The sequence below is a fragment of the Penicillium alfredii genome (genome assembly GCF_028826965.1).
Source record: "Penicillium alfredii strain IBT 34128 chromosome Unknown utg000007l_segment0_segment0, whole genome shotgun sequence".
Classification (NCBI taxonomy): domain Eukaryota; kingdom Fungi; phylum Ascomycota; class Eurotiomycetes; order Eurotiales; family Aspergillaceae; genus Penicillium; species Penicillium alfredii.
The window spans coordinates 678,472-704,540 of record NW_026622704.1 but is presented as its reverse complement, the minus strand read 5'-3'; the positions used below and the strand labels follow the sequence as shown (position 1 = coordinate 704,540).

Here is a 26,069-nt window from a genome sequence, read left to right as displayed (position 1 = left end):
TTGTGTGTTGTGTTGTGTGTTTTTTTTTCTTCTCCCTTGTTTGATTAGATTCTTATGTGTGGGATTCATTTCTATTTCTATGGTGTTTGTGTTCATGGTGAAAGGGGTCAGGGAGGGCAGGCGTTTCCCAACGTGATATCCTTCTGCTTTTTATGTGCTCATTTTTAGCATCTTTGCATGGATTGGGGCGATCTGCATTTTTTTTTTCATTTTATTTCTCATGTCTTATGTGTGATCCGTCATGCTTTTCATACATACATTGTGCATTGGGACCGGGTCTACAACGGATGGGATACGGTTCTGGTTTGAATAGTCAATTGATAGGCTTATGCTTATTACAACCCTTCTACTCTTTATCCATAAATAGATTACTATAATTTTTGAATGTAATCAAGTTCTCCTTCTCTGGATATTGATATAGTCCTAAATTGTAAACATCATCATCTATGGTAACCAGAGCTCCTCCAGTCCGATTCCACCATGGTATTCTCACTCCAGTTCGTGCCACTCGAGGCCCTGGCGTTATCAGACACACTCATCCCCTTTTTCCCGCCCACCGCGGGCATTCCTTCATAGTCCCGGGCTCTGGCCCGCCGCCGTTGAATGTTTTCCACTAAAGTTTTGCCTCGCGAAGAAAACGCACTCGGCGCCGAGCTTATTCCCTTGTCAATCGCCTCGTGGCCGTGGGTAGTGGCCAAGCGATGGGGCGTGAGTCCCGACTCTGTGGACAAGTCGGGGGACGCTCCCTGTTCCAGGAGGAGTTTGACAACCCCCTCGTGGCCATTCATTGCGGCCAGTTCCAGTGGTGATGGCGCGTGTGTGGTCGTGGCCTCGGCATCGGCCCCATGGCCGCATAGCAGGCTGACAACCTTCAGGTGGCCATTCCGCGCTGCCCGCCCCAGTGGCGTGAGATAATTTGCCTCGTTCTCTTCTCCTTCTTCTTGATATTGCTGATATTGCGTGGCTATACTCAAGTCCAGAGCACAGAACCGCGAAATCGATTCGGTCGTCTCATTTCTCAGACGCAGATCCGCTACACGGGGGAAGAGCTGGCGTGGCAGCTTGGTTGGGAAGTGGTCTGATTTGTTGTCCGGGTTGAGGATTGATGTTTTCTGGAGCAGCTTTTGGAACCGTTTGTGTTCGCGGTTTGGGTGTGCTTGGATCATTACTGTTGCCCATCGCTCGAAGCCCTTGGCTGTGAGGCTGGGGATGTCTGGGCGCACTTCGAGTCGCTCGTCTTGTACTAGGTGGTGCTGCGCTTGGATGCTGCGGAAGAGTCTGGAGATTTGGGAGGTGCGGTCATCGAAGATGTCTATATGGGAGGAGAAGAGAAAGTTAGCCCGTTCTAAGCGGAGTCTATATAGCACAACACACCTTGCCATGGATAGGGATCCCCGGGAACTTGAGTCTCGCGGTAGAATCTCTGCAGTTTGTCTGGGGTCACCACAAAACTGTCTGCTGGTAGGTAATTCTCGATCTGTGTAGCGGGAGGTTTCATTAGTCCTTTTGGATCCAGCCGCAATCATACCCAGAAAGAAAGAGAGAGTGAGAGATCCATACCAAATGAAGCGCAACACCGCGCAAGAACTGGCTGAGTCTTTGTGTTGGCTTGCCTCGCTTAAACAGTTCCCCCCACCCTTTCAGTGCTTCTACTTCTTCTGCATCTGGAGAGCTGTGATTGTTATCGGCAGCCGGGTCGGGATAGCGCCATGAGACCAGCGGCGTCCAGTCAGCATTGGGACTGAGAGACTCGGTATCAGCACCTTTCAGCAACAGAGTCAACACTATCTCCTCGTATCCACGGTCTGCAGCCAGAGACAGGGCGCTCCAGCCCTCGGAGTTGCGAGCGTTCAGACTATCCGGACTCATGTTATGGATGATTCTCTGGAGAAGTTGGGGCGCATTCCATTTGACGGCCTCCCAGAACACCAGGGGGTGTTCCAGTGATGGTAACTGCGCGTTGGGGAAGCGTTCCCGGATCTCGTGGAAGGCGACGCTGGCCGGCAGGGCGTAGGAGATGTCTTTAGCGTCCATGCCAGCCACAATTACGCCAAAGATCGATTCACTGTTGGCGTCCACCACCCACGACCCACAGTCCCCCGGAGCTGATTATAACAAAGATCAGAACATCAAATCCTCTCTTGGTGGTTATGATACTAATCGAAAGATACCACTCACCTGATTCCATCCGCACAGCCCAAACGTCTCGAAGCCCGAAGCGTGGATCGAACAACCCGCATATCGTTTCAGAGGCCTTGGTTTGCACTGGTGACTTCGTCCCCATGGCTGCCCAGAGCTGCCCCCTTGGGAAGTCTGACGCAACCTTGGAAGGGAAGACGACCTTTTGATCAAGGACGACGAGATTGACTAATAATCGCTTGTCCGTCTCGAGCTCGAGCAACGCCCAGTCCGCGTGGCTTGAGTAGTAGTCCGGACGATGTTCTTGTGGAATCGAACCCAGACGACTTGGTTCGAAATGATTCGGCACAAACGCCGTGTCCAGCTCCAGAGTCAAGTTCTCTTCCGAATCAGACTCACTGGCGGCATCGGACCCGTCGCTTTCATCGTCGCTCAGGTTGCTGGTGTCTTCGTCGGTGGTCTCATCCTGGTAGGTGTCGAGGAGGAAAGGATGAGCCACGGTGACGCCGTAGCATTTCCCATCCAGGATGATGGTGCCGCCAATCGAGGCGAATTTGGTTGGTACTTTTTGATTCTCGCTTCCAACTCCAAACAGGGTCCCACATATATGAGGGGTGCCGGCCAGTTCTTTGGTCAACGCGGTGGCCATGTTCAATGAGATCTTGCTCTCATACCCATAGACGCGGAACCCCCATCTAGAGAGCTCGTCCTGCTCTTCGATCAACTTCACTGCTTGCTTGGTGACTCTTTTGCTCACGCAGATTATCACTGCTGCCGGGTGCGCTGACTGCCATTCTCGGCCGACCATCCAGCAGGCGACGGTGTACAGCGCTTGTTTCTTCACCTTGCGATAAATCGCTTTGGAATTGTCCTTGAGCAGCGGCTTGATGATGGTCGGATAGACTGTGGTGTTCCACACATCTCGGACTTGCCCTGCTGGCTCCCACGCCAGCTGGTCATTAAATTTGCGGCTGTACGTGGCATCAATGGATGCTGTTCGTTCGTCGGCACTCAGCTTGTCCCAGAAGGTGGTACTGGACGGTTGCGATCCCCAGTCTGTGAACCTGCTGAGCTGGGTCTGGGTCTGGATCTGCGCCATGTTTGTGGCGGGAGCCAAGTTGTGGCTCTCTCTCTCTCTCTCTCTCTGTTCTCCCCCGGATCCGATGCTCGATTTTTCAACCGAGCCACAGCCCCTCTCTTGCTGTCAGCTCCTACAACGCATCACTTAGTCAGGAGCTGCAGATCGAATGGCCGAATAAGAGCCTTAAGCAGGACTCAGACTATACTGTCTCAGGAAGCCCGAGCGATGATCCCCATCACAGCCCGGCTGAGGGATTTCTCGGTGGATGACTGACAGCGCTGAGTGCGGTGCTTCAAAATAATTCTATTATCCTTCCCTCCAAGGTGCCCTCGTTACCGCCTTGAAACAGCATGCATGCTCCGGGGTTCTCTTATTTGGCGCAAGTGAACATCCACGAGCCACCAAGCGACGAAAACAACCGAATCCTCAAAACCGAACTGCTCCCAGCACTATGGAACCTACCGCCCAAGAACCCTGCCGAGGCCTCCGACGCGTTCCTGGAGTACTACATGAACCAGCGCATAGTGATTGAGGCCCACGGGCTTAATATCAAGACCCACCAAGATCTCATGGACCTGACCAACTGCGTCAAGTCGAATGCCCATTTGACTAGAACCAGGCTGGTTGCGCACCTCGACGAGCACTGTGGATGGGCGGGGCCTGCCATCCATGCTATTGAGGTGGTTTTGCGCATCTGGCTGTTTATCTCTATTGACGACTGGGATCCCACCCAAACGCTTGAGCAATACCTTCGTGCTAGTTTTCCCAGTACCGAGGACTTTCCTTCTAATACGCCATCGTTTCCACTGGGGTTTAATGGTTTCAGCCTCAAGGAAATCGGCGGCTTTGATATTGCCTGGACGGAATGTCTCCATGATCATCTGTCTTTCGCCATAGATGGCACACAGAAACAACTCAAGATCTTCCATCTCTCGTCTTTTTTGCAAGGATACCGCCATAGCCGTGACCGGTACGTCTGGACTGCCTAGTCAATAGTTTCCGGTGTACCTTTTTTTAAGAAAAGCTACTGTGCCATGAGTTATGAGATATCCCACTAATTTCCCACCCTCTACTAATCTATTGATAGCGAAATCCTCCCACCAGCATTCTTCGAAGAAACCGCCCGTACCATCTCCCTCCTCTTCCCAACCTCCAACCTCAAATGCCAACGCTGGGTCCGCAAAGCCCGCACGCAACAGGACCTCGACCTCGACCCGGGGTTCCTGCCCGCGACCTCACGCGACCTCTCACAGTTTCCCTATTGGGGCCGGCAGCTACTCGAGCTGCGCGACGAGTACGACCGCACGGAACCGACGACGGTGCGGCAGTGGGTGATTGATAAACGGAAGCCCAACCAGCGGTATACGTTCTGGATTGCGGTGGTTGCGCTGTTTCTGGCACTGGTTTTTGGGCTGATTCAGTCGGTGACGGGGATTATTCAGGCTATTAAGAGTTGACCCTCCCCCAGTGCCCAGGTGGGCCTGCTTGGCTTATTACAGTACAGTAGTTTGTTTATATGGTGATATGGGGGGTGCATGGGCAATTTTGGGCGATGAAATCATTGGATATTATTTACTCTGGGGGCAGAGAGATCATCCATGTATTCATGGCCTTGTCTAGACGTTTCTGACAAAATGTTGGGGTTGTTTCACCTGCATCAACAGGGGTATATACATACCTGGGTAGCGAGTATGATCCATGTCGGATGATGATTATCATGACTATCCATGCTGGCTATTCGTATTAGTATAATTATGATTATTACTCGTAATATTATTATCATTATAATAGAATAATAAATACAGGTGGCCGGACACTCCGCGGCAATCTCCCACGGGCGATCTCCGCAGCGCGACGATCGGGAGAAACGGGGTCTCGGCTAAGTTGCTTCTGACCGAGTCAGGGATGTTCCGTTTTTGCTTGTATGATTACGCGTTATGGCTCTGACGGCTCATTCTCGTTCTCCGCGGACTCAGGAACCAGTTATGCCATTTGCCTGTGCATCCCCTGTTTCTTGTTGTTCCCAGTTATTATGTTGTATTGTTATTGTTATAGTGTTGGTTTCCCCACTATACCGGGAGGAACCTTGGCTCGGGACCAGCCGAGTTCCATCCATGGATGCTTCGCAAAATGAGAGATAGAGAAAAGAGGATTCCACAATACAATGCACAGAAAGAAATAAAAGGAAAAAGAATAAAAAGCTGACTCGGTATGGGGCAACCTGCGGGACATGCAACCTCGCCCCACACCCTTCTAGCCCTTCAGTAAGTCAAAGTCAATATGAAAAAATATGAAAAATAGGAGAAATAGGAGGAATAGGAATGGAGAGAACTTATAACCCTAAAAACAAACCAGAACGAAAAAAGCAATAAAACACCTCGACATATACACCAGAGACCAAAGCTCAGACTCTAACCTCTCATCCTCTGGTCAGCCGGGGGGCTCAGCTGATCCAAAAAAAAGGCGCAAAAAGCCTAAAAGGGGGGCTTTAGAACCCCTCAGAGAAAGATGGGGAGGTTTTCTCTTTCCTTGTTGGTCGTTCGGTAGATCCACATTCTTGGGGAGAGAGAACAGTGAGAAAGGCCCAAGCCCTAACTTTTGACCAGAAATGGTCGAGTGACAGCCTTCTTCTCCAGGAAATTGCCCTCTCTTTTGATTTTATGTATTTATTATGACTATTACTACTGTTATTATTATCCATTTCTATGACCATTCTCATGCTGATCCCCCCCCCCTGCATTGGCCCTCATAGGCTCCTCCCGGTCCACGTATGCCCTGAACCTGGTCGATTCCCTGCAGCGGATGTCCGTGCTGGTTGCACCGAGGAGATTTGGCCCACTTCTTTTTACCCCAGATTGAAAGAAAACAAACAAAAAAAAAATGAAACACATCCCAATTTCCCTGGACCCCGGGGAGGAAAAGGAGCGAGATCTGGTGGAGAACGGACTCTCCCGCGCTGGACCGAGACGAACCAGAAAGAGAGAGAGAGAAATAGTGAAAAGAGACAGGGGACAAACTCGACTCCCGACCTGCCGCGTTATTTTCCCCCAAAATTGATCCAAAAGTGCGGGGGAGAAGAAATGCATGCTTCTCCGTGGTCGGCGCTGCAAGTGATATGCAACGAATCACTCCCTCGTTTTTATAATGGTTGATAATTAGAATTATAACCATAATCAGAGCAAGCCCCGTACCACCCAGATCGACCTGAACCAGCTTGGACAATGATCATCGGTATGTCCAGGCGAAGACATCGTATTTGCTGTGGAGCCCAAGAAGAAGCGGGTTTTCTCTCGACGATCCATAGACAAGGCAAACCCATTTTTTACCAATAACATCGTCAATCTAACTTTCATTCGCACTGCCCTCGGGTCCTGTTCTTTGCTTTTTCATTTCTTCATTTCTTCACTGCAAATCAGGGCCTTCCTTGGCGTTTCCCCATACAAAAGGTGTAAGCTGGATGAGAAACGGAGAATGGCATTAGTGATGACCTCACGTTTCTATTATTCACGTATATTCACGTATTTCTGGTGGATTATGGAGATTATGGTAGACATTAAATACCTATCCTCTCCACTTGGCTCTCTCTTCCCCTCTCTTTCTCTCGCTCTACTTGGGCCCTTGTTCTTTTTATTATTCCTATTATTTCAGTCTGTTAGCTTATTCTTCTGTTTCATTACTCCTGTGGATCAAAGCACCTTCACGCTAATTACCTCGTTGCCCGCCCCGCCCCATATATACCATCTTCATTCCCGTCCTTCTCCCCCCTCTTCCCCCATCTTCCCCATCTTCAAGCGTCAGCCCGAGCACCTGGCTTTAGATCAGGTGCCCACCTCTCTCTGACGGCCCATGTTCAATGTTGTCCATGCAGAATCCCCCCTCGGCGCGTCCAGAATATAGAGACTCCGGTCTGGCAGGTCACACGGGGAACCCATCGGAGATCCCCCGCGCGGCCGAGATCGACGGTTCTCTCGCCAGAGCCAGCACCTCCAGTACCAGCACCGGCGCCAGCCCCGATGACACATCGACCGACTCGCCCGACGGGAATGGCGCGCCGTCGGAGAGGTCGCCCGACCTGGAGATCCATCTCAAACTCTTCCACCGATCGCAAGCCGCCGACCCTGCCTCGCTCATCGGCGACCCCCGCGCCCAGTTGATGGGCGACGCCATGCCCGATGTGCCGCACAAGGTCGAGGAGTTGGAGGACGAGGACCCGGATCTACAAAGCATCAAATATGTGGGGACCGACAATGACGCGGGTGCTTCCGTCGCCGTTCCACGGAAACGTGGCCGCCCACGCAAACACCCGCTGCCCGTTCCAGGGGGGCAGGCCAAGGTCACTAAAGGTCGCTCCAAGACGGGTTGTATTACCTGTCGTCGTCGGAAGAAGAAATGCGATGAGACAAAGCCTGCGTAAGTTCTGACACTGACCAGAGAGAATGAGAGGGGGGATTGCGTGTCTAACCCGCAGCAGGTGTCTCAACTGTCAGAAGAATGCGGTGGTCTGCGAAGGCTACCCGCCCAAGGAAATTTGGAAAAGTGGGAGGCAGAAGCTGGCCGATGGTAGGATTTTTCTTTTCTTTTCTTTTCTTTTTTTTTTCCTTTTTCTTTGTTGGCATCCTGACCCACATCGCTGACACCCTCGCTCCAGCAGTTCGAGGCCACTCCCTTGCTGCTGTGCCGCGCAATCTGCCCCTCCTCATCGACGGCATCGAAACCGACATCGACCGACGCTTCCTCGATCACTTTGTGTACGGCTTTAGCCGGGTCTTGACTCTCATCAACGATGACTCGAACCCGTTCAAAGAGATCCTTCTCCCCATGGCCACCCAACATCGCGGGCTGATGCATTCGCTCATGTGTTTGTCCGGGTCGCATTTGTCGGGACTAGATCCAGAGCCTCAGCTGAAGGAACGCAAATACTTCCACTTCCACCGCGCGATCCAGGACCTCAAGGACAACATCAACGCCTCGTCGTCGCAGGGTGCAGAGCAGGAGCAACAGCTACTGGTGGAGGACCCGATCATCGCATCGACCATCGCGCTCAGCCTGAACACAATCTGCGAGGGCGAGACCAACGGCGAATACCGCCCGCATATGGATGCCGCCCGGTATCTGCTGGTGTCTCAGCAGCCCCGCAACGAAAAATTCCGCCAGTTCATTGTCGAATTCTTCCAGTACCACGACGTCTCGAACTCGCTCACTTCACTCGACCGCCGCCCCGCTCTCCTCCACGGGGGCTGCATCTCCCCGACTTTGTGCCGGGCGCACAGGCAGGGATGTTCCTGGGGGTGTTTGACGGCCTGTTCAACTATATCTCCGAGGTGACACAACTGCGCGACCGGATCCGCCAGCGGTTCAACGAGGGCTACGAGCCTGCGGTGGATTACCAGACCCTGAGCGAGGCCGTCTCGATCGACACTGCCATCCGCACCTGGGAAACCTCGCACGAGCCCGACACCCCCAACTGGTGCCTGGCTCAACTGTACCGACAGTCAACCTGGGCGTACTTATACCGCACCATCCGGCCGTCGCGGCCGAGCGACAAGATCTCCCAGGTCGTCGACGATGGCCTGGCGTACCTGGACCAGCTGCCGCAGGATGCCGGCGCATATAGTATTGTCCTCATGCCGCTCTTCCTACTCGGATGCTCGGCGTTTGTGCCCGAGCAGCGCGAGCGCATCCAGAAGGGCTTCGACTCCCTCAAGGCCTATTCCAACTTGCGCAACATCGAACCCGCTTTCCAGGTGGTTGCGCGGGTCTGGGAGATCATGGATACCAAGATCGAGGACAGTTGGGATTGGGAGAAGATCATCCGTGACATGAACATGGATTTTCTCATCACTTGAATGTCTGAATGTCCTCGCCCTTTTCTCTTTTCCATTCTCACTCGCCTTTTGATACCCTTTTATTCTTTTTTTTTTATTCTTTTCTTTTGTTCTTATGCCTATATCTTCTTGGATGATTATTGTTCTCGCCAGCGAATGTCTCTTTTCTTTTTCTCGCTATTTCCAAGGGTGTTTTGTGATTCCCTTGTTTTCATCTTTGATCCCGAATGTGTGATGCGGAGCATAATGACCATTCCTCCGACAGGGGTTGTACTATGCGGCGTTTTTTTTCTTCTTTTTTCTGTTTCTGCTTGATTATGTCTTGTGCACTTGAAGAAGAGAGGGAGCGAGCGGGTCGAGCGTCGGTGTTTTCTTGCTGGTGCCCATGCAAGGAGTATGTTGCCGCATACCTCCCCCACCTCCCATGGCTGATGCATACTGTACAGGATGGTGGGTTGCAAGGTCAGGAGTGGTTTTCCACTTTAAAAAAAAAAGGGTTGAGTTGGTGTTTTCTTGATGGATGGAATGACTGGTGTTTTTGTGTTTCGCATGGCGGAAGGATGGGGTGTTGACGTTGTATATATCCCTTATTTTTATTGCATATCTGAATGTGGAAGCCAGTGGAACTGTATAGTATTCGATCTGATCTATGGACTACATAGTATTGTATTATCTACATTATGCCTCCATCCATGGATGTATACAATACGTAGATACGTAGGTAGGCTCCTGCCTAATTGGGAACTAACGGCTCGGTTGTGTAAGCGAACACGTGCCTCAGGCCCCCCCGGAATACCTGCCATCCGAGCCAATCAGCGGCTAACGGATACTTAGTATAGTCTGGGGCAGATTGGGGCCTGGGGCGCCATGGATCGCTTTGCCTTGACGGTTCTCCTTACATTCAAAAGGATGCCAATTGCATCACTGTCGATCTCTGCACTTTTCATGTTTTTTTTTTTTTTTTTTTTTTTAAAGTGCTTTGTTGAGTCCCGGGGTTCGCTGGTTTAGGTGACCTCAATCGTGCCGAGCGTGATCATCATCTGCGGCAAATTTTGGTTCTCGGCTCTTTGTTGAGGTTGGAGATTCCACAGTCTCAGATTGGAACCTTTCGTTCTTTTCTGCCCGGCCGCAGGATCAGTTCAGGGAAATGACGTGGAGAAGTTGTTGATGACGGCCGCTCGACCATGGAGGAGAAGGACGAGATCATCACCGAGCTAAACGTCCAGAAGGATGAGGGATTGCATGGGGCGCTACAGGATTCTGCGTACAACCTCACTTTTCGTGCAGTCAATCCCGTGGATGTCGGTGTGAGCAACCTATCTCTGGAGATAGACACCACGCCCCCCGATATGGGAGACGTCGCCGGCGCAGCTCTGGCGGCGCATTAGCAGGCACCACAAGCACCAGCACGAGAACCGACTCAAGAGCGTGCTCGATGGCGTCGACGCCGCAATGCCCAGCGGCAGCCTGACAGCCATCATCGGGAGCAGTGGGTCGGGCAAAACCTCACTGCTGAACCTAATGGCGGGCCGCATAGGGCTCTCGCGCGCCAGGGTGGCCGGTGCGACGACCTTCAACGCCGACCCCAACATCGAGCGCATCAGGAGCGCATATGTCATGCAAGAGGACGTCCTCATCCCCACCCTGACCGTGCGCGAGACCTTGCGGTACTCGGCCGACCTGCGCCTGCCGCCGCCGACGACTCGCGCCGAGCGCCACGCTATCGTCGAGCAGGTGATTCTCGAGCTCGGCCTGAAGGAGTGTGCCGACACGCGCATCGGTAGCACCGCCCACAAGGGCTGCAGCGGCGGCGAGAAGCGCCGCACGAGTATTGGCGTGCAGCTGCTGGCGAACCCGTCTGTCCTCTTTTGCGACGAACCTACTACGGGCCTGGATGCTACTAGTGCCTTTCAGATTATCCGGACATTGAAGCGGCTCGCTCAGGATGGCCGGACGGTTATTGTCTCGATTCATGCGCCGCGCTCGGAGATCTGGAGTCTTTTTGATAATGTGATTCTTCTGGCTCGCGGCTCTGCGCTGTATAGCGGGCCGGTTAGTGGATCGTTGCCGTATTTTGAAGAGTGCGGCCATGTGCTGCCTCCGTTTGTTAATCCGGCCGAATTCCTGATTGATTTGGCTGCCATCGACAACCGGACTGAGGTGCTGGAGGCTGCCTCTCACGTTCGTGTGGACCATCTTCGTCAGACGTGGCGTTCTAAGCAGTCTGCGGTGCACAGTGAGGATGGCAAAGAGAAAAAGCCCGACCCCAGACCGGTGGCGGATAGAGAAGAGACGGTGGTGACTAAACAGGTGTCGTTTCGTCGCCAGTTCCGCGTCTTGACCTCGCGCACCTTCAAGACCACCATCCGGGACCCGATGGGCGTGGCCGGGAGCCTGCTCGAAGCCATTGGAATGGCTGTGATCAACGGATGGATCTTTCTGCAGCTCGACGAGAGCCTCGCAGGGATTCGCTCGCGACAGGGCAGCCTGTACACAGCCAGCAGTTTGAATGGATATCTGATCTTGTTGTTTGAGACTTACCGACTAACCATCGACATCCAACTGTTCGATCGTGAGCGCAACGAGGGCGTCGTCAGTGTGCCCGCGTTTCTGCTGAGCCGACGCGCAGCACGACTCCCGCTCGAGGATCTCCCCGTTCCGCTGTTGTTTTCGATCATCTACTACTTTATGGTGGGCTATCGTCTGGATGCGGACCAGTTCTTCATCTTTTTTGCCCTCACGCTGCTCACGCACTATATCGCCGTTACCTTTGCGGCAGTCTCCATCGGCATCGCGCGCAGTTTCCCAGGTGCCAGTTTAGTTGGCAATCTGTCCTTCACCTTGCAGTCCTTTGCGTGCGGCTACTTCGTTCAGGCCAATCAGATCCCGGTGTATGTCAGATGGCTGAAATGGTGTGCCTACACGTTCTATATCTTTGGTTCACTGTGTGCCAATGAGTTTATAGGTCCCCGTGGCTCTGAAATGGGTCAATTCTATTCTTGCCCCGATTCCGACGACCCGCTTGACCCGGCCTGCAAGCAGTACACAGGGCGGTATATCATGGACAGTTTGGGCATGCCGTCTAACTGGATCTGGCGGCCAATTGTGGTTCTGGTGGCTTTTGTTATTGGGCATTATCTACTGGCGGGCCTGTTGCTGCAATACAATCGCTTTCCCATGGACATAGCGCAGGCCCGGAAATCAGACGGGGACCCTTCTGCGGGCAAGGCCAAGCTCGCAATCCGTCCGGCCGAGGAGGTGCGCCGGGTGGCTATATCGCTGGATCAGTATGCACTGGAGATTCGCAAGCGGCGACTTCCCTGGCGAAGTCCACAGATCCTCCAGATTCTACGACCCATCTCCGTGGAGTTCCAGCCAGGTCAGCTCAACATTATCATGGGCCCGTCCGGTAGCGGCAAGACATCGCTTCTGAACTCCATTGCGCAACGACTGCACGGGTCGATGGGGACGCAGTACCGGGTGCATGGCAACATGCTATACAATGGAGCAGTGCCGTCCGAGAGCGTCATCCGCTCCGTGACTTCTTTTGTCACGCAGGATGACGACGCGCTGATGCCCTCATTGACCGTGCGCGAGAGCCTGAAATTCGCAGCGGGGCTGCGGCTGCCGACGTGGATGTCACGCGAAGAGAAGAACCGCCGCGCCGAAGAGATTCTCCATAAGATGGGACTGAAAGAGTGTGCGGACAACCTAATCGGGAGTGAACTGATCAAGGGGATTAGCGGCGGCGAGAAACGTCGTGTGACGATCGCAATCCAGATCCTCACGGACCCGAAGGTGCTGCTACTGGATGAGCCGACATCAGGCCTGGACGCGTTCACGGCCATGTCCATCATCGAAGTGCTGCAGGGCCTTGCGGCCGAGGGACGCACATTGATCATGACCATCCACCAATCGCGCTCGGATCTGTTTAGCCATTTCTCCCAGGTGCTACTACTCGCCCGCGGCGGCTACCCAGTCTACGCAGGGAAGGGTGAGCAGATGCTGCCGCACTTTGCATCGCAGGGCCACGACTGCCCACAGACAACCAACCCGGCAGATTTCGTGCTAGATCTGATCACCGTGGACCTGCAGCAGGCGGACCGCGAGGCCGTCACGCGCGAGCGTGTCCGATACCTTATATCGTGCTGGTCGGAGGCCTCGCCGGATCTCGGGCGTACGACGTCGCAGATCGCCACGCCCGCCGAGCTGGGGAGTCTGCGCCGCCAGATGCTGCCGTTCCGCGTGACTTTCCCGCTGGTGCTGCACCGCTCGACGATTAACTTCTGGCGGCAGCCGCCGCTGGTTATGGCGCGGTCAATGCAGATTGTCGGGATTGGGATTATAATGGCGCTATTCTTTGCACCGCTGAAGAATGACTATGCCGCCGTGCAATCGCGCATGGGGTTTATCCAAGAGTTTGCGGCGCTGTATTTTGTCGGTAGGTGATTACCTATATCGGGGGTGGGGGAGCCTTTCTTCATCCATACTGTTTCGTCACTTTCTATTTGTTTCGTTGCTAGAGAAGGTAACTGACTTGGGACTGGTTTAGGCATGCTCCAAAACATCGCCATCTACCCCGGCGAACGAGACGTCTTCTACCGCGAAGAAGCAGACAACTGCTACTCCGCCGAAACCTTCATGCTAGCCTACACAACCATCGAAGTCCCCTTCGAGATCGGCTCAGCCCTAATATTCGGAGCGCTAGCCGCCTTCGCAGACAACCTCAAGCGCAGCGCCCAGATGTTCCTGATTAGCGCCTTCAACTGCTTCTGCATCATCAGCTGCGGCGAGTCAGTGGGGATCATGTTCTGCACGCTGTTCTCGCACGTCGGCTTCGCCGTCAACATCACGTCGACGCTGCTGTCCATCTCCACGATCCTGGGCGGCGTCATGAGCCTGGATATCAACGATGTGCTGCAGGGTATCAACCACCTCTCGCCTATCAAGTATGCCATTGCCAACCTGGCCCCCTTTGCGATGCACGGCCAGCGGTTTGGGTGTGAGCCTGCTCAGCGCCTGGCGGATGGCCGCTGTCCGCTGGATTCGGGGGAGCAGGTGCTTGAGTTGTATAATCTGGATAAGGATGGGCCCATGAATGTGATGGCGCTCGGTGTGTGCACGGTTGTTTATCGGGTTGTTGCTTATGCGTTGCTGAAGGCGATGCGCTCACATCGGGTTATGGAGCGGTGGCGGGAGTGGCGGCGGGCGAGGCAAAAGGGTTAGTAGGATTCTAGCTGGTGAGGGATCTTTTACTGGAATTTTGATATCTATTTGATATTTTCTTTTGCTCTTTATCTGCGAGGATATATCCTATCTTTGTTGGTGCTATGCAATATCTCGTGCTTGATTGCGTGTCTGACACCTAGAGTCATTTGTCCTCCTACCATTTATAGTAGGTGGATAAGGCTAAGCTATCTCCATGTATACGTAGTAGGCATCATCTCTATAGTACCGAGGTAATAAAAGCAAATGGAGGCGCATCTGCCGAATATCCATCCGTAGACTTATACCTCCAACCCAACCCAACATACCTAACTAGCCAACCAACCAAGGAACAAAACGTGGACCATTCCAATGAAAAAAAAAAAAAAAAGCCAAGGCTCATTAGCGCCCGGATACCGTTGGAGGCCGTTGGAGAAACAAGATCAAACAAGAAAGAAAAAGAGAAGGAATCCAATTCTTACTGCCTTTTCCCGTTAATTGGATACTTTCAGTGAGGGGGACAAGAAGTCGGCATTTAGCCGAGTTGCGCGAACAACGCTCATTGGACGAGCCAGATGTTCCTGGCTGGTTCGCTGGGGCGGTTAATAGGAACAAGTAGGGACCTTTTGAATTTGTGGTTTTTGTGGATACTATCATTGGCTCGTTCGGAGGTGTGTGTGAAATCTTTGGATTTAGGACTCCTATAACCATGGATCAAGGGATGTTATCTACAGTATGTCTGCCCACAGGAGCAGTATAACATTCTATAGTAGAGAAGCCCAAGTAAAAGAGCTAATCCCCTATAACAAATTATAATGATAATAGGCAAATATATTATTCATGTCTCAGCCCTCCACCCCGCCTCGACACGCAAACCTGTAACGCCAGCTGAGACACAGACGACACAGTCCGAGGCAGATGCAGTGGATCCCTCGAGGGTTAAAACAAAGCCAAAACCAAAACCAAAGAATATGATTGAGCGAACAAAAGAAAAAGAAGAAAGAAAATCAGTGGAACCAGGCACTCACTTTTTCTCTCATCGTCAAAAGGAAGCATCCGACTGGTGGAGGATCGACCACTATGAAACGAACGACTGATATCCCCGAGGGTGGCCCCCACATGCGACCGCTAATCGCTAATCATCGATTCCTTGTTCCGATAGCCTGATTTTTCTCCTCCGGTCAATTACCGCCAATCTAGTCTAGATTGCAGCCCATTCGGTGGTTTTTTATTTTCTTGTTCAAGTCCTGGCGCGCGGTTCCACTGAGGCTTGAAGGAGGGAGGGGCAATCCACTGTTTAAATTTTTTTTCTTTCTTACTTGCGAGGGTGAGACTGTCAGGCTTCAGGGGTGTTGGGGGTTCCCTGCAGTGTGATCTCTGCACTTCAGGAGGCCGAAGTGGATGTGGATACAGTATGTAGTTATGACCAGTCCATCGTGGCTGGTCTATACTTCAAATCTATAGATCAACCATTATGATATGAATCAAGTATTTCGAATTTCAGTGCTCGTTCACTCTGTCCATTCACTGTACAGAGTTACTCTTCCCCATGAAACTCCGAGAGTGTTCTATCTTCCCACTCCCATATCCATACATCCTGGGGGTATTTTCCAAAAGGTCCAAAAAAAAAAAAATCAAAAAAAGTTCAAAAAGGCAAAAAAGTCACGACTCGTGATGACAGCTTGCCTCACAATGGGAGAAAAGACATGTCAAATCAACCGAACATGCAGAGAAAGAAAGTATTCACCAAACAGGTCACATCTCCAAAGGAAACAGGGTCACCAACTAGGGTGAAAAGAAGTAAAACACAAGAATGGAATCAAGAGGATCACCCGAAGAATTCAAAAAGAAAGAAAACACGGGTGAGACGAAAAGAATGGTGAAGAGAATCAAAAATGTTCAGAAGAAAAGAAGGCACGGGTCAACCGCGCAATAGAAGAAATCGACACCCTTGCAAAAGAGTGAAGACGAGTGTAACCTTTTTTTTGTTTTCTTTACTGGGCCGGCTGACCAGCAGGCTGAATCCAAGGTTGAGCACTCGGCTGCACAGTCGGCTGCGCAGTCTGCTGGCCACCAGGCAGTCCGGTCGTCTGGCTACCATTACCGGACTGGCCAATGGTCATAGTCAAGCCCGTGTTGAGCGGGCAGCCGTGGGTAGCATGGTCATCGTTCCAGACATTGTAAGCGCCCTCGCAGTGGCTGTTACCAGCAGCGCAGTTCACCTCGGGGCACGAGCCAGGAATAATGCTAGAGGGCTTGACGTTGTAGCCGAGCTGGGTGAACTTGGAGCCCCCGGTTTTCATGTTGATGCAGGACAGGTCCCAGAAGATCTGCTCGGCAGTCGGGGTGTACTCGAACTGGAGCACGTCATCCTGGCTGGGCTCGGTGGCCAGCTTGATAGAGACGCCGCCGGAGGCCAGGGTCCTATAGTTCTCCACGTAGGTGCCGCCGTGGGCCGAGAGCGTGATCATCTTGGCCGGTTCTTTTGATGTGGTGTCGACTGACCAGGCGTAGATGTCCTGGTTGAGATTGTTGATGATGAGGACGCCGTTGGAGGGGGCTGCGGCGGTGCGTCTCTCCAGCATGCCCGAGGGCAGGGCTGAGGCCATAGTGGCCAAGGCAGTAGCCAAGCCAAGAGATTTGGAGAACATCATTTTGAATGAGAGGTGGCGTGGGAAAAAAAGAAAAAAGAAGACTTCAAGAAGAATGGGGCTTTTATAGAAAGAGAGAAAGAGAGTCTGATCGACAGACAAAGGAAAGAAGTCGAGAGTCGATCTCGATTTAAAGGAAGGTCAGAAAAAGGAGAATGGGAAATGAACGTTGGTAGTTGTGTCTAACAACTAGCAAGAATAGGGAAAGACTGGTAAGCAAAAGGATCACCTGGGGGTTAGTGGAAGGGGCCTTTTTATATCTTTTTGGGGCCGATGGCCCCAAAGCCCCCCCGGATACCAACCGATCACAAAAAAACGTGCCACCTTAGCCATGCAGGCCCCGATCCATGGATGTGCCAGGAACAGTGGGGGGCGTTGCCAAACCCAAACAGCCTGGTGGGTCACCGGAAGAAGGAGAATCCCAGTGGGCCCTGCCCAGCGTCTCGCTCCATGTTGCATTTGGGGGCTTGTTTCAGTTCGGTGAGTTCGAGACCCGATCGACTAGGCTTGGGAGATTGATCTGACTACTGGACTGACAGGAGCAAATGGAGGATTCCGTCATAGCCTTGGCGAGAGATTCCTCATTTTGATTTCCTAAAGAATCCATGTCAGATTAGGGTTCCAAGGGGTCAGCTGTGCCTGGTGGTTTGTGGTGTGCCTGGTGATTTATCTATACTACACTGACGTGGTAATATCATCTCCCCATCCAAAAAGATATGTGGCATTAACGCGTCCCCACGTCATCCTCTCCATTGCGACCCGCGGTTCTCCGAGAAGAAGAAAAAACCCCCCTAAATTTCCCCTAAATTTCCCTAATAGACCCCTCTCACCATGGAACCATTCCCGACAACATGGCTGCACAGACATCTTCATCTTAGCCACCACCCGGGGACCATGGACAGCGACGCCGACAGGTAGAGATGGTCACTAGCGAGACCAGTCAATAGTCTACGTAGCAAATTGACCGCATAATAGACAAGTTACATATGTGCCCCGATTGGATTGTCATTTGCGCCAACCCAGGAAAACACCTTCCGCCGATACATCATCATTCTCGCCGCTCTTCTTCTGGTTGCCAATCTGACTGGTGACCTCTGCGGCCCGGGTACAGAGTACAATGTCGCCGTCACCCGGTGAGAGCCTGGAAGCCTCCGGTGGACACGTCCCTCAGATTGTGTCGGATTGTCGGATCTTGTCCAGCGCACTCTAGGCATCACCAGTTGAAATTCCATGCGTGTGACAGGTCAGTCTTGCAAACTCTGTGCCTGATCAGCAAGAAAAAAAGAAAAAGCAACGAAAAAACACCGCAAGTTCAGAGCCAATACATTGCTTTGTGCAGAATCTGCTGTTCTCCACAGTCGCCAGCTCGGTGCCACTGACGATGACGGGTCGCTGGGTACCTGACGATCGAAGGAAAAAAAGGCAAAAAAGAGTGTGTGGCGGTAATTCTTTCTTCTTCTTCTTTTTTTTTTCAAACTTTTTTTTTTTTTCATGTGTATGACTTTTGTGATTCTTGGATAATAAAACTCATGATTGGTACAGCAAATTCTACATATTTTATTATTTACCCTGCAGTTTGCCCTTGCTATGGAAGCCGTGTCACATCTCCTATTATAAGCTACAAATTAAACCCTGCAGATATGCCCTACATCCGATCACCCCCGATTTAAGGCCTCTTTTAGCCTGAGACGGTGCCTGCGTCGTTCCGGCAATAGGACGCCTGCATTGCGACTAACCGCTGCTTAAAATTCAGGAGTGGGGCACCTCTTGTGCCCGATGACTCTAGTATGTAGGTGTGCACAGACAATGAAGTGGATATCGACCAACGGTGCAGTTGAGCCCGGGCTCACCGAACGCCCTCTATGTAGGTACCTAACCGGTGTTCTTTCCCTTACTGTAAACACTGCTGATGTATGTACCTACCTAACCTTAGCAGGTATGTATAGGTGGATATTACAATCCATGAAATCCGCACTCTTCCAGAACTTCTAGACCGCTGGTTCAGGTCTGTTCGTCCTGGATATGTCCACTTGGTGCATCCCAGCTCCACTCAATATATCGCCATGTGGACCAAACAGAAAAAAGAGAGGATGTGCCACACAAGATTCAAATGACATACTATCCTGGTATATACACAGAAAGAATTCTCCGATGTCTCACACCCTATTCTTTGGTTCGGTTTGAATTTTTGTTTCTCTCTTCTTTTTTTCCCTCTGCGCTGATCCGCTGTGGGTTCCACATCTCCCTCCCTCCCATCTCTCACAGCCACTGATATCGCATTCTCTTCCTTCCGGACGAACAGTCTGGACCTGCAGGCCCAGGCTGTTCACCCAAATTTCACCCAGGTAAGGGACCAGGGATCATTGGAGACACTGGTGGATATGTTCAACAGAAGAAGAAAAAAAAAAGGGTCCATGCTCCCAGCTCAATTAAATTACCAATATGGGGCCCGCATGGCCGACAAACTAGCCAAGGTGCTGTCACTCGTAGACTCATCCTTCTTGCGGTGACCGGCCAGTTCCAGGTTGATCTGGCGGTGGATGTGCACCAGCCAATCCACATAGCTCTGGGCCTCGTTGTTCCGGTCCTCCAGGAGCAGTCGGGCAAACTCGTACTCAGCACCGTCCAGGCCCTGACGGGCCAGCTGGATCGTCACAGCCTTGGACCCACGCACCGTGGAAAAGTACTGTAGTAGATTCCGCACCTGGGCATTCAGGTGTGTGTCCAGCACCGGCAGTGACGACGTGTTGGGGTTGAGGCCCTGGAGTGAGTCATGGCCGGGCCCAAATAAGTCCTCCAGCAGGTTGGGCGAGACTTGCGAATGGATCCACAGCAAAACGGTCTGCCCGTTGTCAATCAACCAGACACCGCCTTCTTCGACCTTGGAGAAGCTGGCCCGCAGTGCCGGCGGAACTTGGAGCTGTCCGTGCTCGTTGGGGAACCCATCCTCTGGTTGCATGTTGTGGATAGGTATGATGCGTGGGTACAGATAGAGAGACAACTCGGTGCAGCCGAAGGAACGAATCATGCGCGTTTCATATACTCGTCGGTCTGATGCTTCGTTGCCACCTGTGAGAGATAATGAGCTGGGCACTTGTAGCGAGGGCAAGTGACATCCATCTCTTACCTTTGAATGCTCTACACTTCACCAAGGCGAGCATGTACATTGAGAATTCCTTCAGGTTCTCTGGCAACACCAACTGACCAGGCGGATGCGACCCGGAGAAGATCTTACGGTATCCGCTGAAGATGTCCACCGTCTTCTCGGAGATGCTGGCACGGATGTCCTTGAGCGTCTTGTCGAGTGTCTTAGATGCAGCTGTGATGAAATGAGCAACCGTGATAGTACTTTTCCCTGGGAAATCAACTTACCCTCTTTGGCGATGACCGCCACCACGGCATCCTGGTCCACGCCCTTCATGGTGTCCATGGCACCTTCGTTCACCGCCGCAACAATGTTGATACACCGGACTCGCCGTTGGCCGTCCGCAGAAGTGTACAGCAGAGCAGCCTGGAAATGTGCGTCCAGTTTGGGATCGAGCTTTCCATCGTAGCTAAACAGCACTCCAATGGCCTTGTCCGCGTCGAAGCCGCCAATCTCCAGATCGGCGCCAAGCGCATGCTGGACGAAGTTTCCATGGTAGGAAGATACCTGGAGGCCGTTGGAGCATCGGACTTTCATCAACGTCTGGTACCCCGTCTCTCGAGTGACAGCATGGCTCAACTCCCGTCGCACCTTCAGGATATCGCGCGGTGCATGGAAGTTAGGATAAAAGAAGGTTTCACCACCAGTAAGACTCGAGACGTGGCCTGGGTATGAAATTAGGACCGCTCAACGCGAAAAGCACATCCCCACGCGCAAACATACCGATAGTTGCCACATCCATATAAACGCCACCGGGGAGGCAACGAAGAGATCCACGCCCACTCCCGCCTCGGCCAACTTGCTGGCCGTCTTCTTCCAGGCGGCATTTTCCGTAGTAAATAACTTTCGCTCGGCGTCTGTCCCGTGAATCTTGGGGTCTTCCCGCATCGATAATTGTCCAGGGCCCCAGATGGGCAGGCTGGATACCGCGGCCACAATCTTCCCACCGGTTGCCTGGAGTGCGGAAAGGGCCGCATCCAGCGAGGGCAGCAGCGCCGGTTCGGGGTTCTTAATATGAGAGAAAATACTGGGTATTTGACTCAGCAGCGATGTGATAATCGACCTAGTACGCAGGATTAGCAACTTGGGAGAGAAACACAGAGCCGATCATCACATACTTCGATTCGTACGGGTCTACAAACAGACCCTCGCTCAATGGAACAAATGGTTCGTCCAAGTCGGTCATCACCATCATCTGAGCCTGGTCCAGTGTTGCCTATCACTACTGTCAGTAAAAGATATCTCATCACGCAGCAGAATGGGGACACGTACGGAAAGGTTGTAGAATTGCACCTCCTTGTCATATGTGACAATTCCCACCTTGGACCCTGCGGGGAGCCTCCGTGATGTGGTTTCATCACCCTCCACATCGCCTGACGCCTCACGGTCCTCTCCGTAAAGAGCATCCGCGATACCCTCACAGACACCTTTAAGGAACCCTCGATGAACCGACTCCCGGCTAACATCGATCACAAACAATGTCTGCAGTCCTACCGGCTCCTTGTTCCAATATTCCTTGGGAACCAAAAACTCGACCGTCCCCATCATCAACTCCGGCCGTTGCATGCGATCCACACGCGCCCCAGTCGGGTCCAATGGTGCAAAGTATTCGGGCGGCGTATCGTTGGGGAAGGTGCACATATTACAAACAAATTTGCTGCCGCCCGAGCGGAAGGACATGAAGGGGTTGATATACGTTCGACATCGGCGGCATCGTGGGGGCCCCACATCCCCGAAATCTAGCACGGGAATCGGTTGCTCGCCCGCATCCAATGTAGCGAGGGGTTGCAAGACCATGCCCAGGGGCAGACCGGTGGAGGTAAGGAAATCAGAGGTAGTGGGGATATTGTTCAGCGTCAGGCGGGCGTATTTGGGAGATGAGTTGCCCTGGTCCTGAGCCACAAATGGGATTGCTGCCGGCGGGGGAAGGTGTCGGTCCATCGTTGGGTAGACATGGTTGAAATAGTATTGTGCGGGCACGTCACGCGATTTCGGGATGCTGGGAATCTGCTCAGGATCAACCCGGCCTTGGGTAGGGACAGCGCCTGCACCACCGGGCATGCCAGGCTGGGATGTCATCGCGGGGACAGGTTGCCCCGGCTGGGGGACCGCCGCCGGAGAGATAGGACGCGGGGCCTCGTTCAACCCGGTGTTCAGGAACTGCGAGTTCGGCTGGACACCTCCCGGGGCCACTGCATTGTTGAATCCTTGCGCTGGCGGCACAGCACCGGCACCGGCCCCAATGTCATGGTGGGCATGACGGTGCTTCTTTCGATGGGACCGGGCCCCCGCATCGGCTGCGATCCCCAGGCCACTCATCTGAGAAGCTAGCCCTGCCATTCCCGGGTCTCCTGGCATGCCCATCGGGGCCTGTGGCGCTGCATTGTATGCGACATCGGGGCTCGGCGCGAGGTTCGACTGTTGAGGGGAAGCGTAGGCGGGCCACTGATTCGGTGACTGGTTGGGATAGGCCGCACCAGGTTGCGGTGGTGCAGCACCTGGGGGATATCCAGGCGGATATTGTTGAGGAGGAGCCTGCTGGGCTATGCGATGAGGATTCGACGGGTCTTCAGCACCCTGGCCCATAGCATGATACATGGAAGGGTCGGCCATGGTGGATCATAAGATCATAACGGGGAAGGAAGAGGCGCGGAAAGAAGGGACAGGGATATCACCCAAATTAGCTCATGCCGGAGCAATTGGCCACAGAACACGAGACGAGAGAGCTGGAATTGGACCCCTCGGTGTTGACGATATACCGGATTGACCACCTCGCCCGCTCGGATTTACGTCGCTCCGAGAGGCTTCACGTGGTTCCGTATGAAAATCCATGGTACCTGAGTGTACTTGTTTGCCATAGCGGTTTAGTGTTATTGTTGTGGTACCTCCGAGTACCATGTCGCTCTACGTGGGATACACAACGACAGTGTAAATAAAGGCTTGTCATAGACCGATTCGATGGAAATATAAATATCCCGACCATCCAAAAAGCCCACCGCCATTCCCTGTTCCCAAGAACGGGATCCATGTTGAGGCGAGACTAGTTCAAGCCAAGCTTGGGGTCTTTTCCGATAAGAGCGTCCTATGCGGCCCTTCCACCTGTCCACCCCCCTGCACCGCGCTTCTCCCACTGGGAAACCAGTGATGAGCCCCCGGTCGATAATATTGCCAGTGTCTCCGAGTCGAACACGCTAGTTGCTGATTGGACACTCGGTAATAATCACGCAACCTTGCCGATGGTCGTCCCGGTGGAAGCTCCGGCTGTTCATCTCACCGTCTCTTTTCCCGACTCCAAATGGATTAGGGGCCTTTAGCCCCTCCATCTGCTGTCTTCGCAATAGATATAACTCAAGTAGTACAGAAGAAGTAAGTGTGGGAAATGATCTCTTTCTTCTGTTACATTATCTTTTTTCCCCTTCCCTTGTTCACATCCTCCCATACTTAATGTGACATCTCGATCACAATGGACCTGACTGTAAAACCGCCAGATCCCGATCATAAGTCCAAGGACGGCAGGTCCCAAGACGGAGGTCCTCCGATGGCGACAATCCACGACGATGACGAGCTGCTGCTGGCTCGCATCGGTTATAAACAGGTACATACACTTACCTTTTCTGAAGAAAGGGCCATGGGCATGGAGTTAGCAACTAACTCGGTGAACACCAGGAACTGCGGCGCGAATTCTCGAAATGGTCAACCGTTTCATATGCCATCTCCATTCTGGGAGTTTTAGGCTCCGTCCCGGCGACATTTGGTGCGCCTCTTGCAGCCGGTGGCCCGGCCACGGCCGTCTGGTGCTGGCTGATCGGCTCGTGCATGGCCATGTGCATTGGAAGCTCCGTGGCAGAGCTAGTATCTGCGTATCCCACGGCGGGGGGTATGTATTTTGTCACCAAGCATGTCGTGCCCGCCGACCAGGTCCCGATCTTCTCATGGATCCAAGGATGGTGCAACCTCCTAGGCCAGACAGCCGGCGTGTCCAGTGTCGCATACACAGTCAGCCAGATGCTGCTGGCCTGTGTCAGTATGAATTCAGATCTTGTTGATGGCAAGTACTCGTATTCACCGTATGGCTCTTTTGCCCAGATCCTTTTTTTTATTTTGATTTGAAGCTCATGCGTTACCAGAAATGCCCTGCAAACGGTGCTCGTGTCTATTGGCATGCTGTGTGTTATTGGATTCATTTGCTCGTTGACGACCAAAACCTTGCATCGAATTATTCTCTGGTTTGCTCCTATCAACAGTATGCATCGGTCTTGCTTCCTCATATGATTTCGTGCTCTAACGTCGAACCAGTTTTGGCTACCATTTGCATCTGTGCTGCGCTCCTTTACTACACTCCGGACAAGCAGCCTGCTTCTTGGGTCTTCACCAATGTCACAGATGGCTCGGGATGGGGCTCAAAAGTCTTCTCCTTCTTCCTGGGATTCTTGTCCGTTGCATGGACGATGACTGATTATGATGGGACAACCCAGTAAGCTCTTTGCCTGCTTATTCGCTTCTGATGTTTGTCTCACAACATGATTTGTAGCATGTCCGAAGAGACCCATGATGCTGCCATACGGGGCCCTGTCGCAATCCAAACAGCTGTCCTGGTCTCTGGCGTGTTTGGGTGGATGCTGACGGTCTCGATGTGCTTTTGCCTGACCGACCTCGATGAGATTTTGAACAGTCCAACGGGCCTTCCTGCAGCACAGATCTTCCTCAATGCCGGCGGGAAACGAGGCGGTACGGCCATGTGGGCATTTGCGATTCTAGTGCAGTTTTTCACTGGCTGCTCGGCTATGCTGGCTGACACAAGAATGGCGTATGCTTTTGCCAGAGACAATGCACTCCCATTCTCAGGGTAAGGCATCATCCCAGCATTGTGAGACTTGATAGCCATATCATGCTAATGCTCGCTTTTATCGGCATGCAGGATTCTGTGCAAAGTGAACCCTCACACCCATACCCCGGTCAATGCCGTCTGGTTCGTGGTTCTTTTTAGTATTTGTTTAAACTGTATTGCCATCGGCTCCACCCAGACAGCTACAGCCATCTTTAATATCACCGCCCCGGCACTCGATTTGTCCTATGTTTCAGTCATCCTGGCGCATCAGCTCTACAAATCCAAGGTCAAGTTCATCGAGGGGCCCTTCACGCTCGGGAGATGGGGCACGCCCATTAACTGCATTGCGGTGACTTGGGTGTTGTTCATCAGCACTATTCTCTTCTTCCCGCCGCAGATTCCTGTGACTGCGGCCAACATGTAAAGCGGCCCTTTTCTATAATTCATTGAGACGTGGGAGGGTATTCTGACAAATCTCCACTAGGAATTATGCCATCTGCGTTGCAGCCTTCATTGCTGTGTTTGCGTTGATCTGGTGGTGGGTCGCGGCTCGAGGGTAAGACCAGCACCTATACACTCTCTCATCTACAGCCTGGTGTGCAAAAAATACTAACAATGTTTTCCCTCTTTGAATTAGAAAATATACCGGGCCACAGACCAACGATATCATTCGAGAGATTCCCACGGAAGACGACGGCCATGACAGCGAGAGCCGTGATAGCGAAGAGCCCGATGAAGTCACCGTTTAGAGCAGCTCGTCAGCTCTTCCACTTTGTCGATTGACCCGTGAGCGCGTTAGACTACTATAGAACGGACGGGACTCGGAATTTTGTGCGGGGGAATAAAAACTACTGGTTAGTAGTATTTCGTGGCTTTGGGTTGGACTTGGGGGCCTGATATACAACACTAGACAAATAGACAGGGCCCGGGAAGACAGCACAGCACTATAGATTGTTTTGTTGATTCGCAGTAATGGATTGGGCATACTTCGGATCTTCCTCCAGTTATCCCAGAAAATGAAAATGATAAAAAAAGAATATCCGAGCTGATCCCAAGCTCTGAGCACAGCATGGCACGGGCCCCGCTGATAAGCCGGTGATCCATTTGCTTGTTTGCGCCATCGTTCCTGATTATGAAGCTATCTAAGCTCATTTGTAACCCGCTTGGGCTGCCCTTTGTTTTGATTGATAATGTT

The 26,069-nt window shown here is 52.5% G+C and overlaps 7 protein-coding genes across 7 annotated transcripts; 4 read left to right on the top strand and 3 right to left on the bottom strand.

The window, feature by feature from the left end:
- Nucleotides 1-440: 440 nt before the first annotated feature.
- On the bottom strand, nt 441-3,238 carry NUU61_004942 (ankyrin repeat domain-containing protein; the record flags this gene model as incomplete). Its single annotated transcript, XM_056655524.1, has 4 exons — nt 441-1,312; nt 1,375-1,477; nt 1,561-2,105; nt 2,179-3,238. The coding sequence occupies 4 exons, from the start codon at nt 3,236-3,238 to the stop codon at nt 441-443; spliced, it is 2,580 nt and encodes an 859-aa protein (XP_056511137.1).
- Nucleotides 3,239-3,570: 332 nt separating this feature from the next.
- On the top strand, nt 3,571-4,677 carry NUU61_004941 (uncharacterized protein; the record flags this gene model as incomplete). Its single annotated transcript, XM_056655523.1, has 2 exons — nt 3,571-4,190; nt 4,308-4,677. The coding sequence occupies 2 exons, from the start codon at nt 3,571-3,573 to the stop codon at nt 4,675-4,677; spliced, it is 990 nt and encodes a 329-aa protein (XP_056511136.1).
- Nucleotides 4,678-7,073: 2,396 nt separating this feature from the next.
- On the top strand, nt 7,074-9,066 carry NUU61_004940 (Zn(II)2Cys6 transcription factor; the record flags this gene model as incomplete). The annotated part of the gene is made up of 4 exons (XM_056655522.1): nt 7,074-7,630; nt 7,692-7,780; nt 7,869-8,404; nt 8,491-9,066. The coding sequence occupies 4 exons, from the start codon at nt 7,074-7,076 to the stop codon at nt 9,064-9,066; spliced, it is 1,758 nt and encodes a 585-aa protein (XP_056511135.1).
- Nucleotides 9,067-10,229: 1,163 nt separating this feature from the next.
- NUU61_004939 (putative ABC efflux transporter) lies at nt 10,230-14,271 on the top strand (the record flags this gene model as incomplete). Its single annotated transcript, XM_056655521.1, has 3 exons — nt 10,230-10,403; nt 10,447-13,486; nt 13,598-14,271. 3 exons carry the CDS (start codon nt 10,230-10,232, stop codon nt 14,269-14,271), a joined length of 3,888 nt encoding a protein of 1,295 aa, XP_056511134.1.
- Nucleotides 14,272-16,244: 1,973 nt separating this feature from the next.
- NUU61_004938 (putative extracellular thaumatin domain protein) lies at nt 16,245-16,904 on the bottom strand (the record flags this gene model as incomplete). The annotated part of the gene is made up of 1 exon (XM_056655520.1): nt 16,245-16,904. One exon carries the CDS (start codon nt 16,902-16,904, stop codon nt 16,245-16,247), a length of 660 nt encoding a protein of 219 aa, XP_056511133.1.
- Nucleotides 16,905-19,335: 2,431 nt separating this feature from the next.
- On the bottom strand, nt 19,336-22,659 carry NUU61_004937 (Sec23/Sec24 family protein; the record flags this gene model as incomplete). The annotated part of the gene is made up of 6 exons (XM_056655519.1): nt 19,336-19,970; nt 20,029-20,220; nt 20,274-20,711; nt 20,766-21,109; nt 21,165-21,262; nt 21,319-22,659. The coding sequence occupies 6 exons, from the start codon at nt 22,657-22,659 to the stop codon at nt 19,336-19,338; spliced, it is 3,048 nt and encodes a 1,015-aa protein (XP_056511132.1).
- Nucleotides 22,660-23,509: 850 nt separating this feature from the next.
- On the top strand, nt 23,510-25,623 carry NUU61_004936 (uncharacterized protein; the record flags this gene model as incomplete). The annotated part of the gene is made up of 8 exons (XM_056655518.1): nt 23,510-23,641; nt 23,713-24,113; nt 24,174-24,289; nt 24,343-24,520; nt 24,578-24,892; nt 24,965-25,294; nt 25,359-25,430; nt 25,512-25,623. The coding sequence occupies 8 exons, from the start codon at nt 23,510-23,512 to the stop codon at nt 25,621-25,623; spliced, it is 1,656 nt and encodes a 551-aa protein (XP_056511131.1).
- Nucleotides 25,624-26,069: the final 446 nt, after the last annotated feature.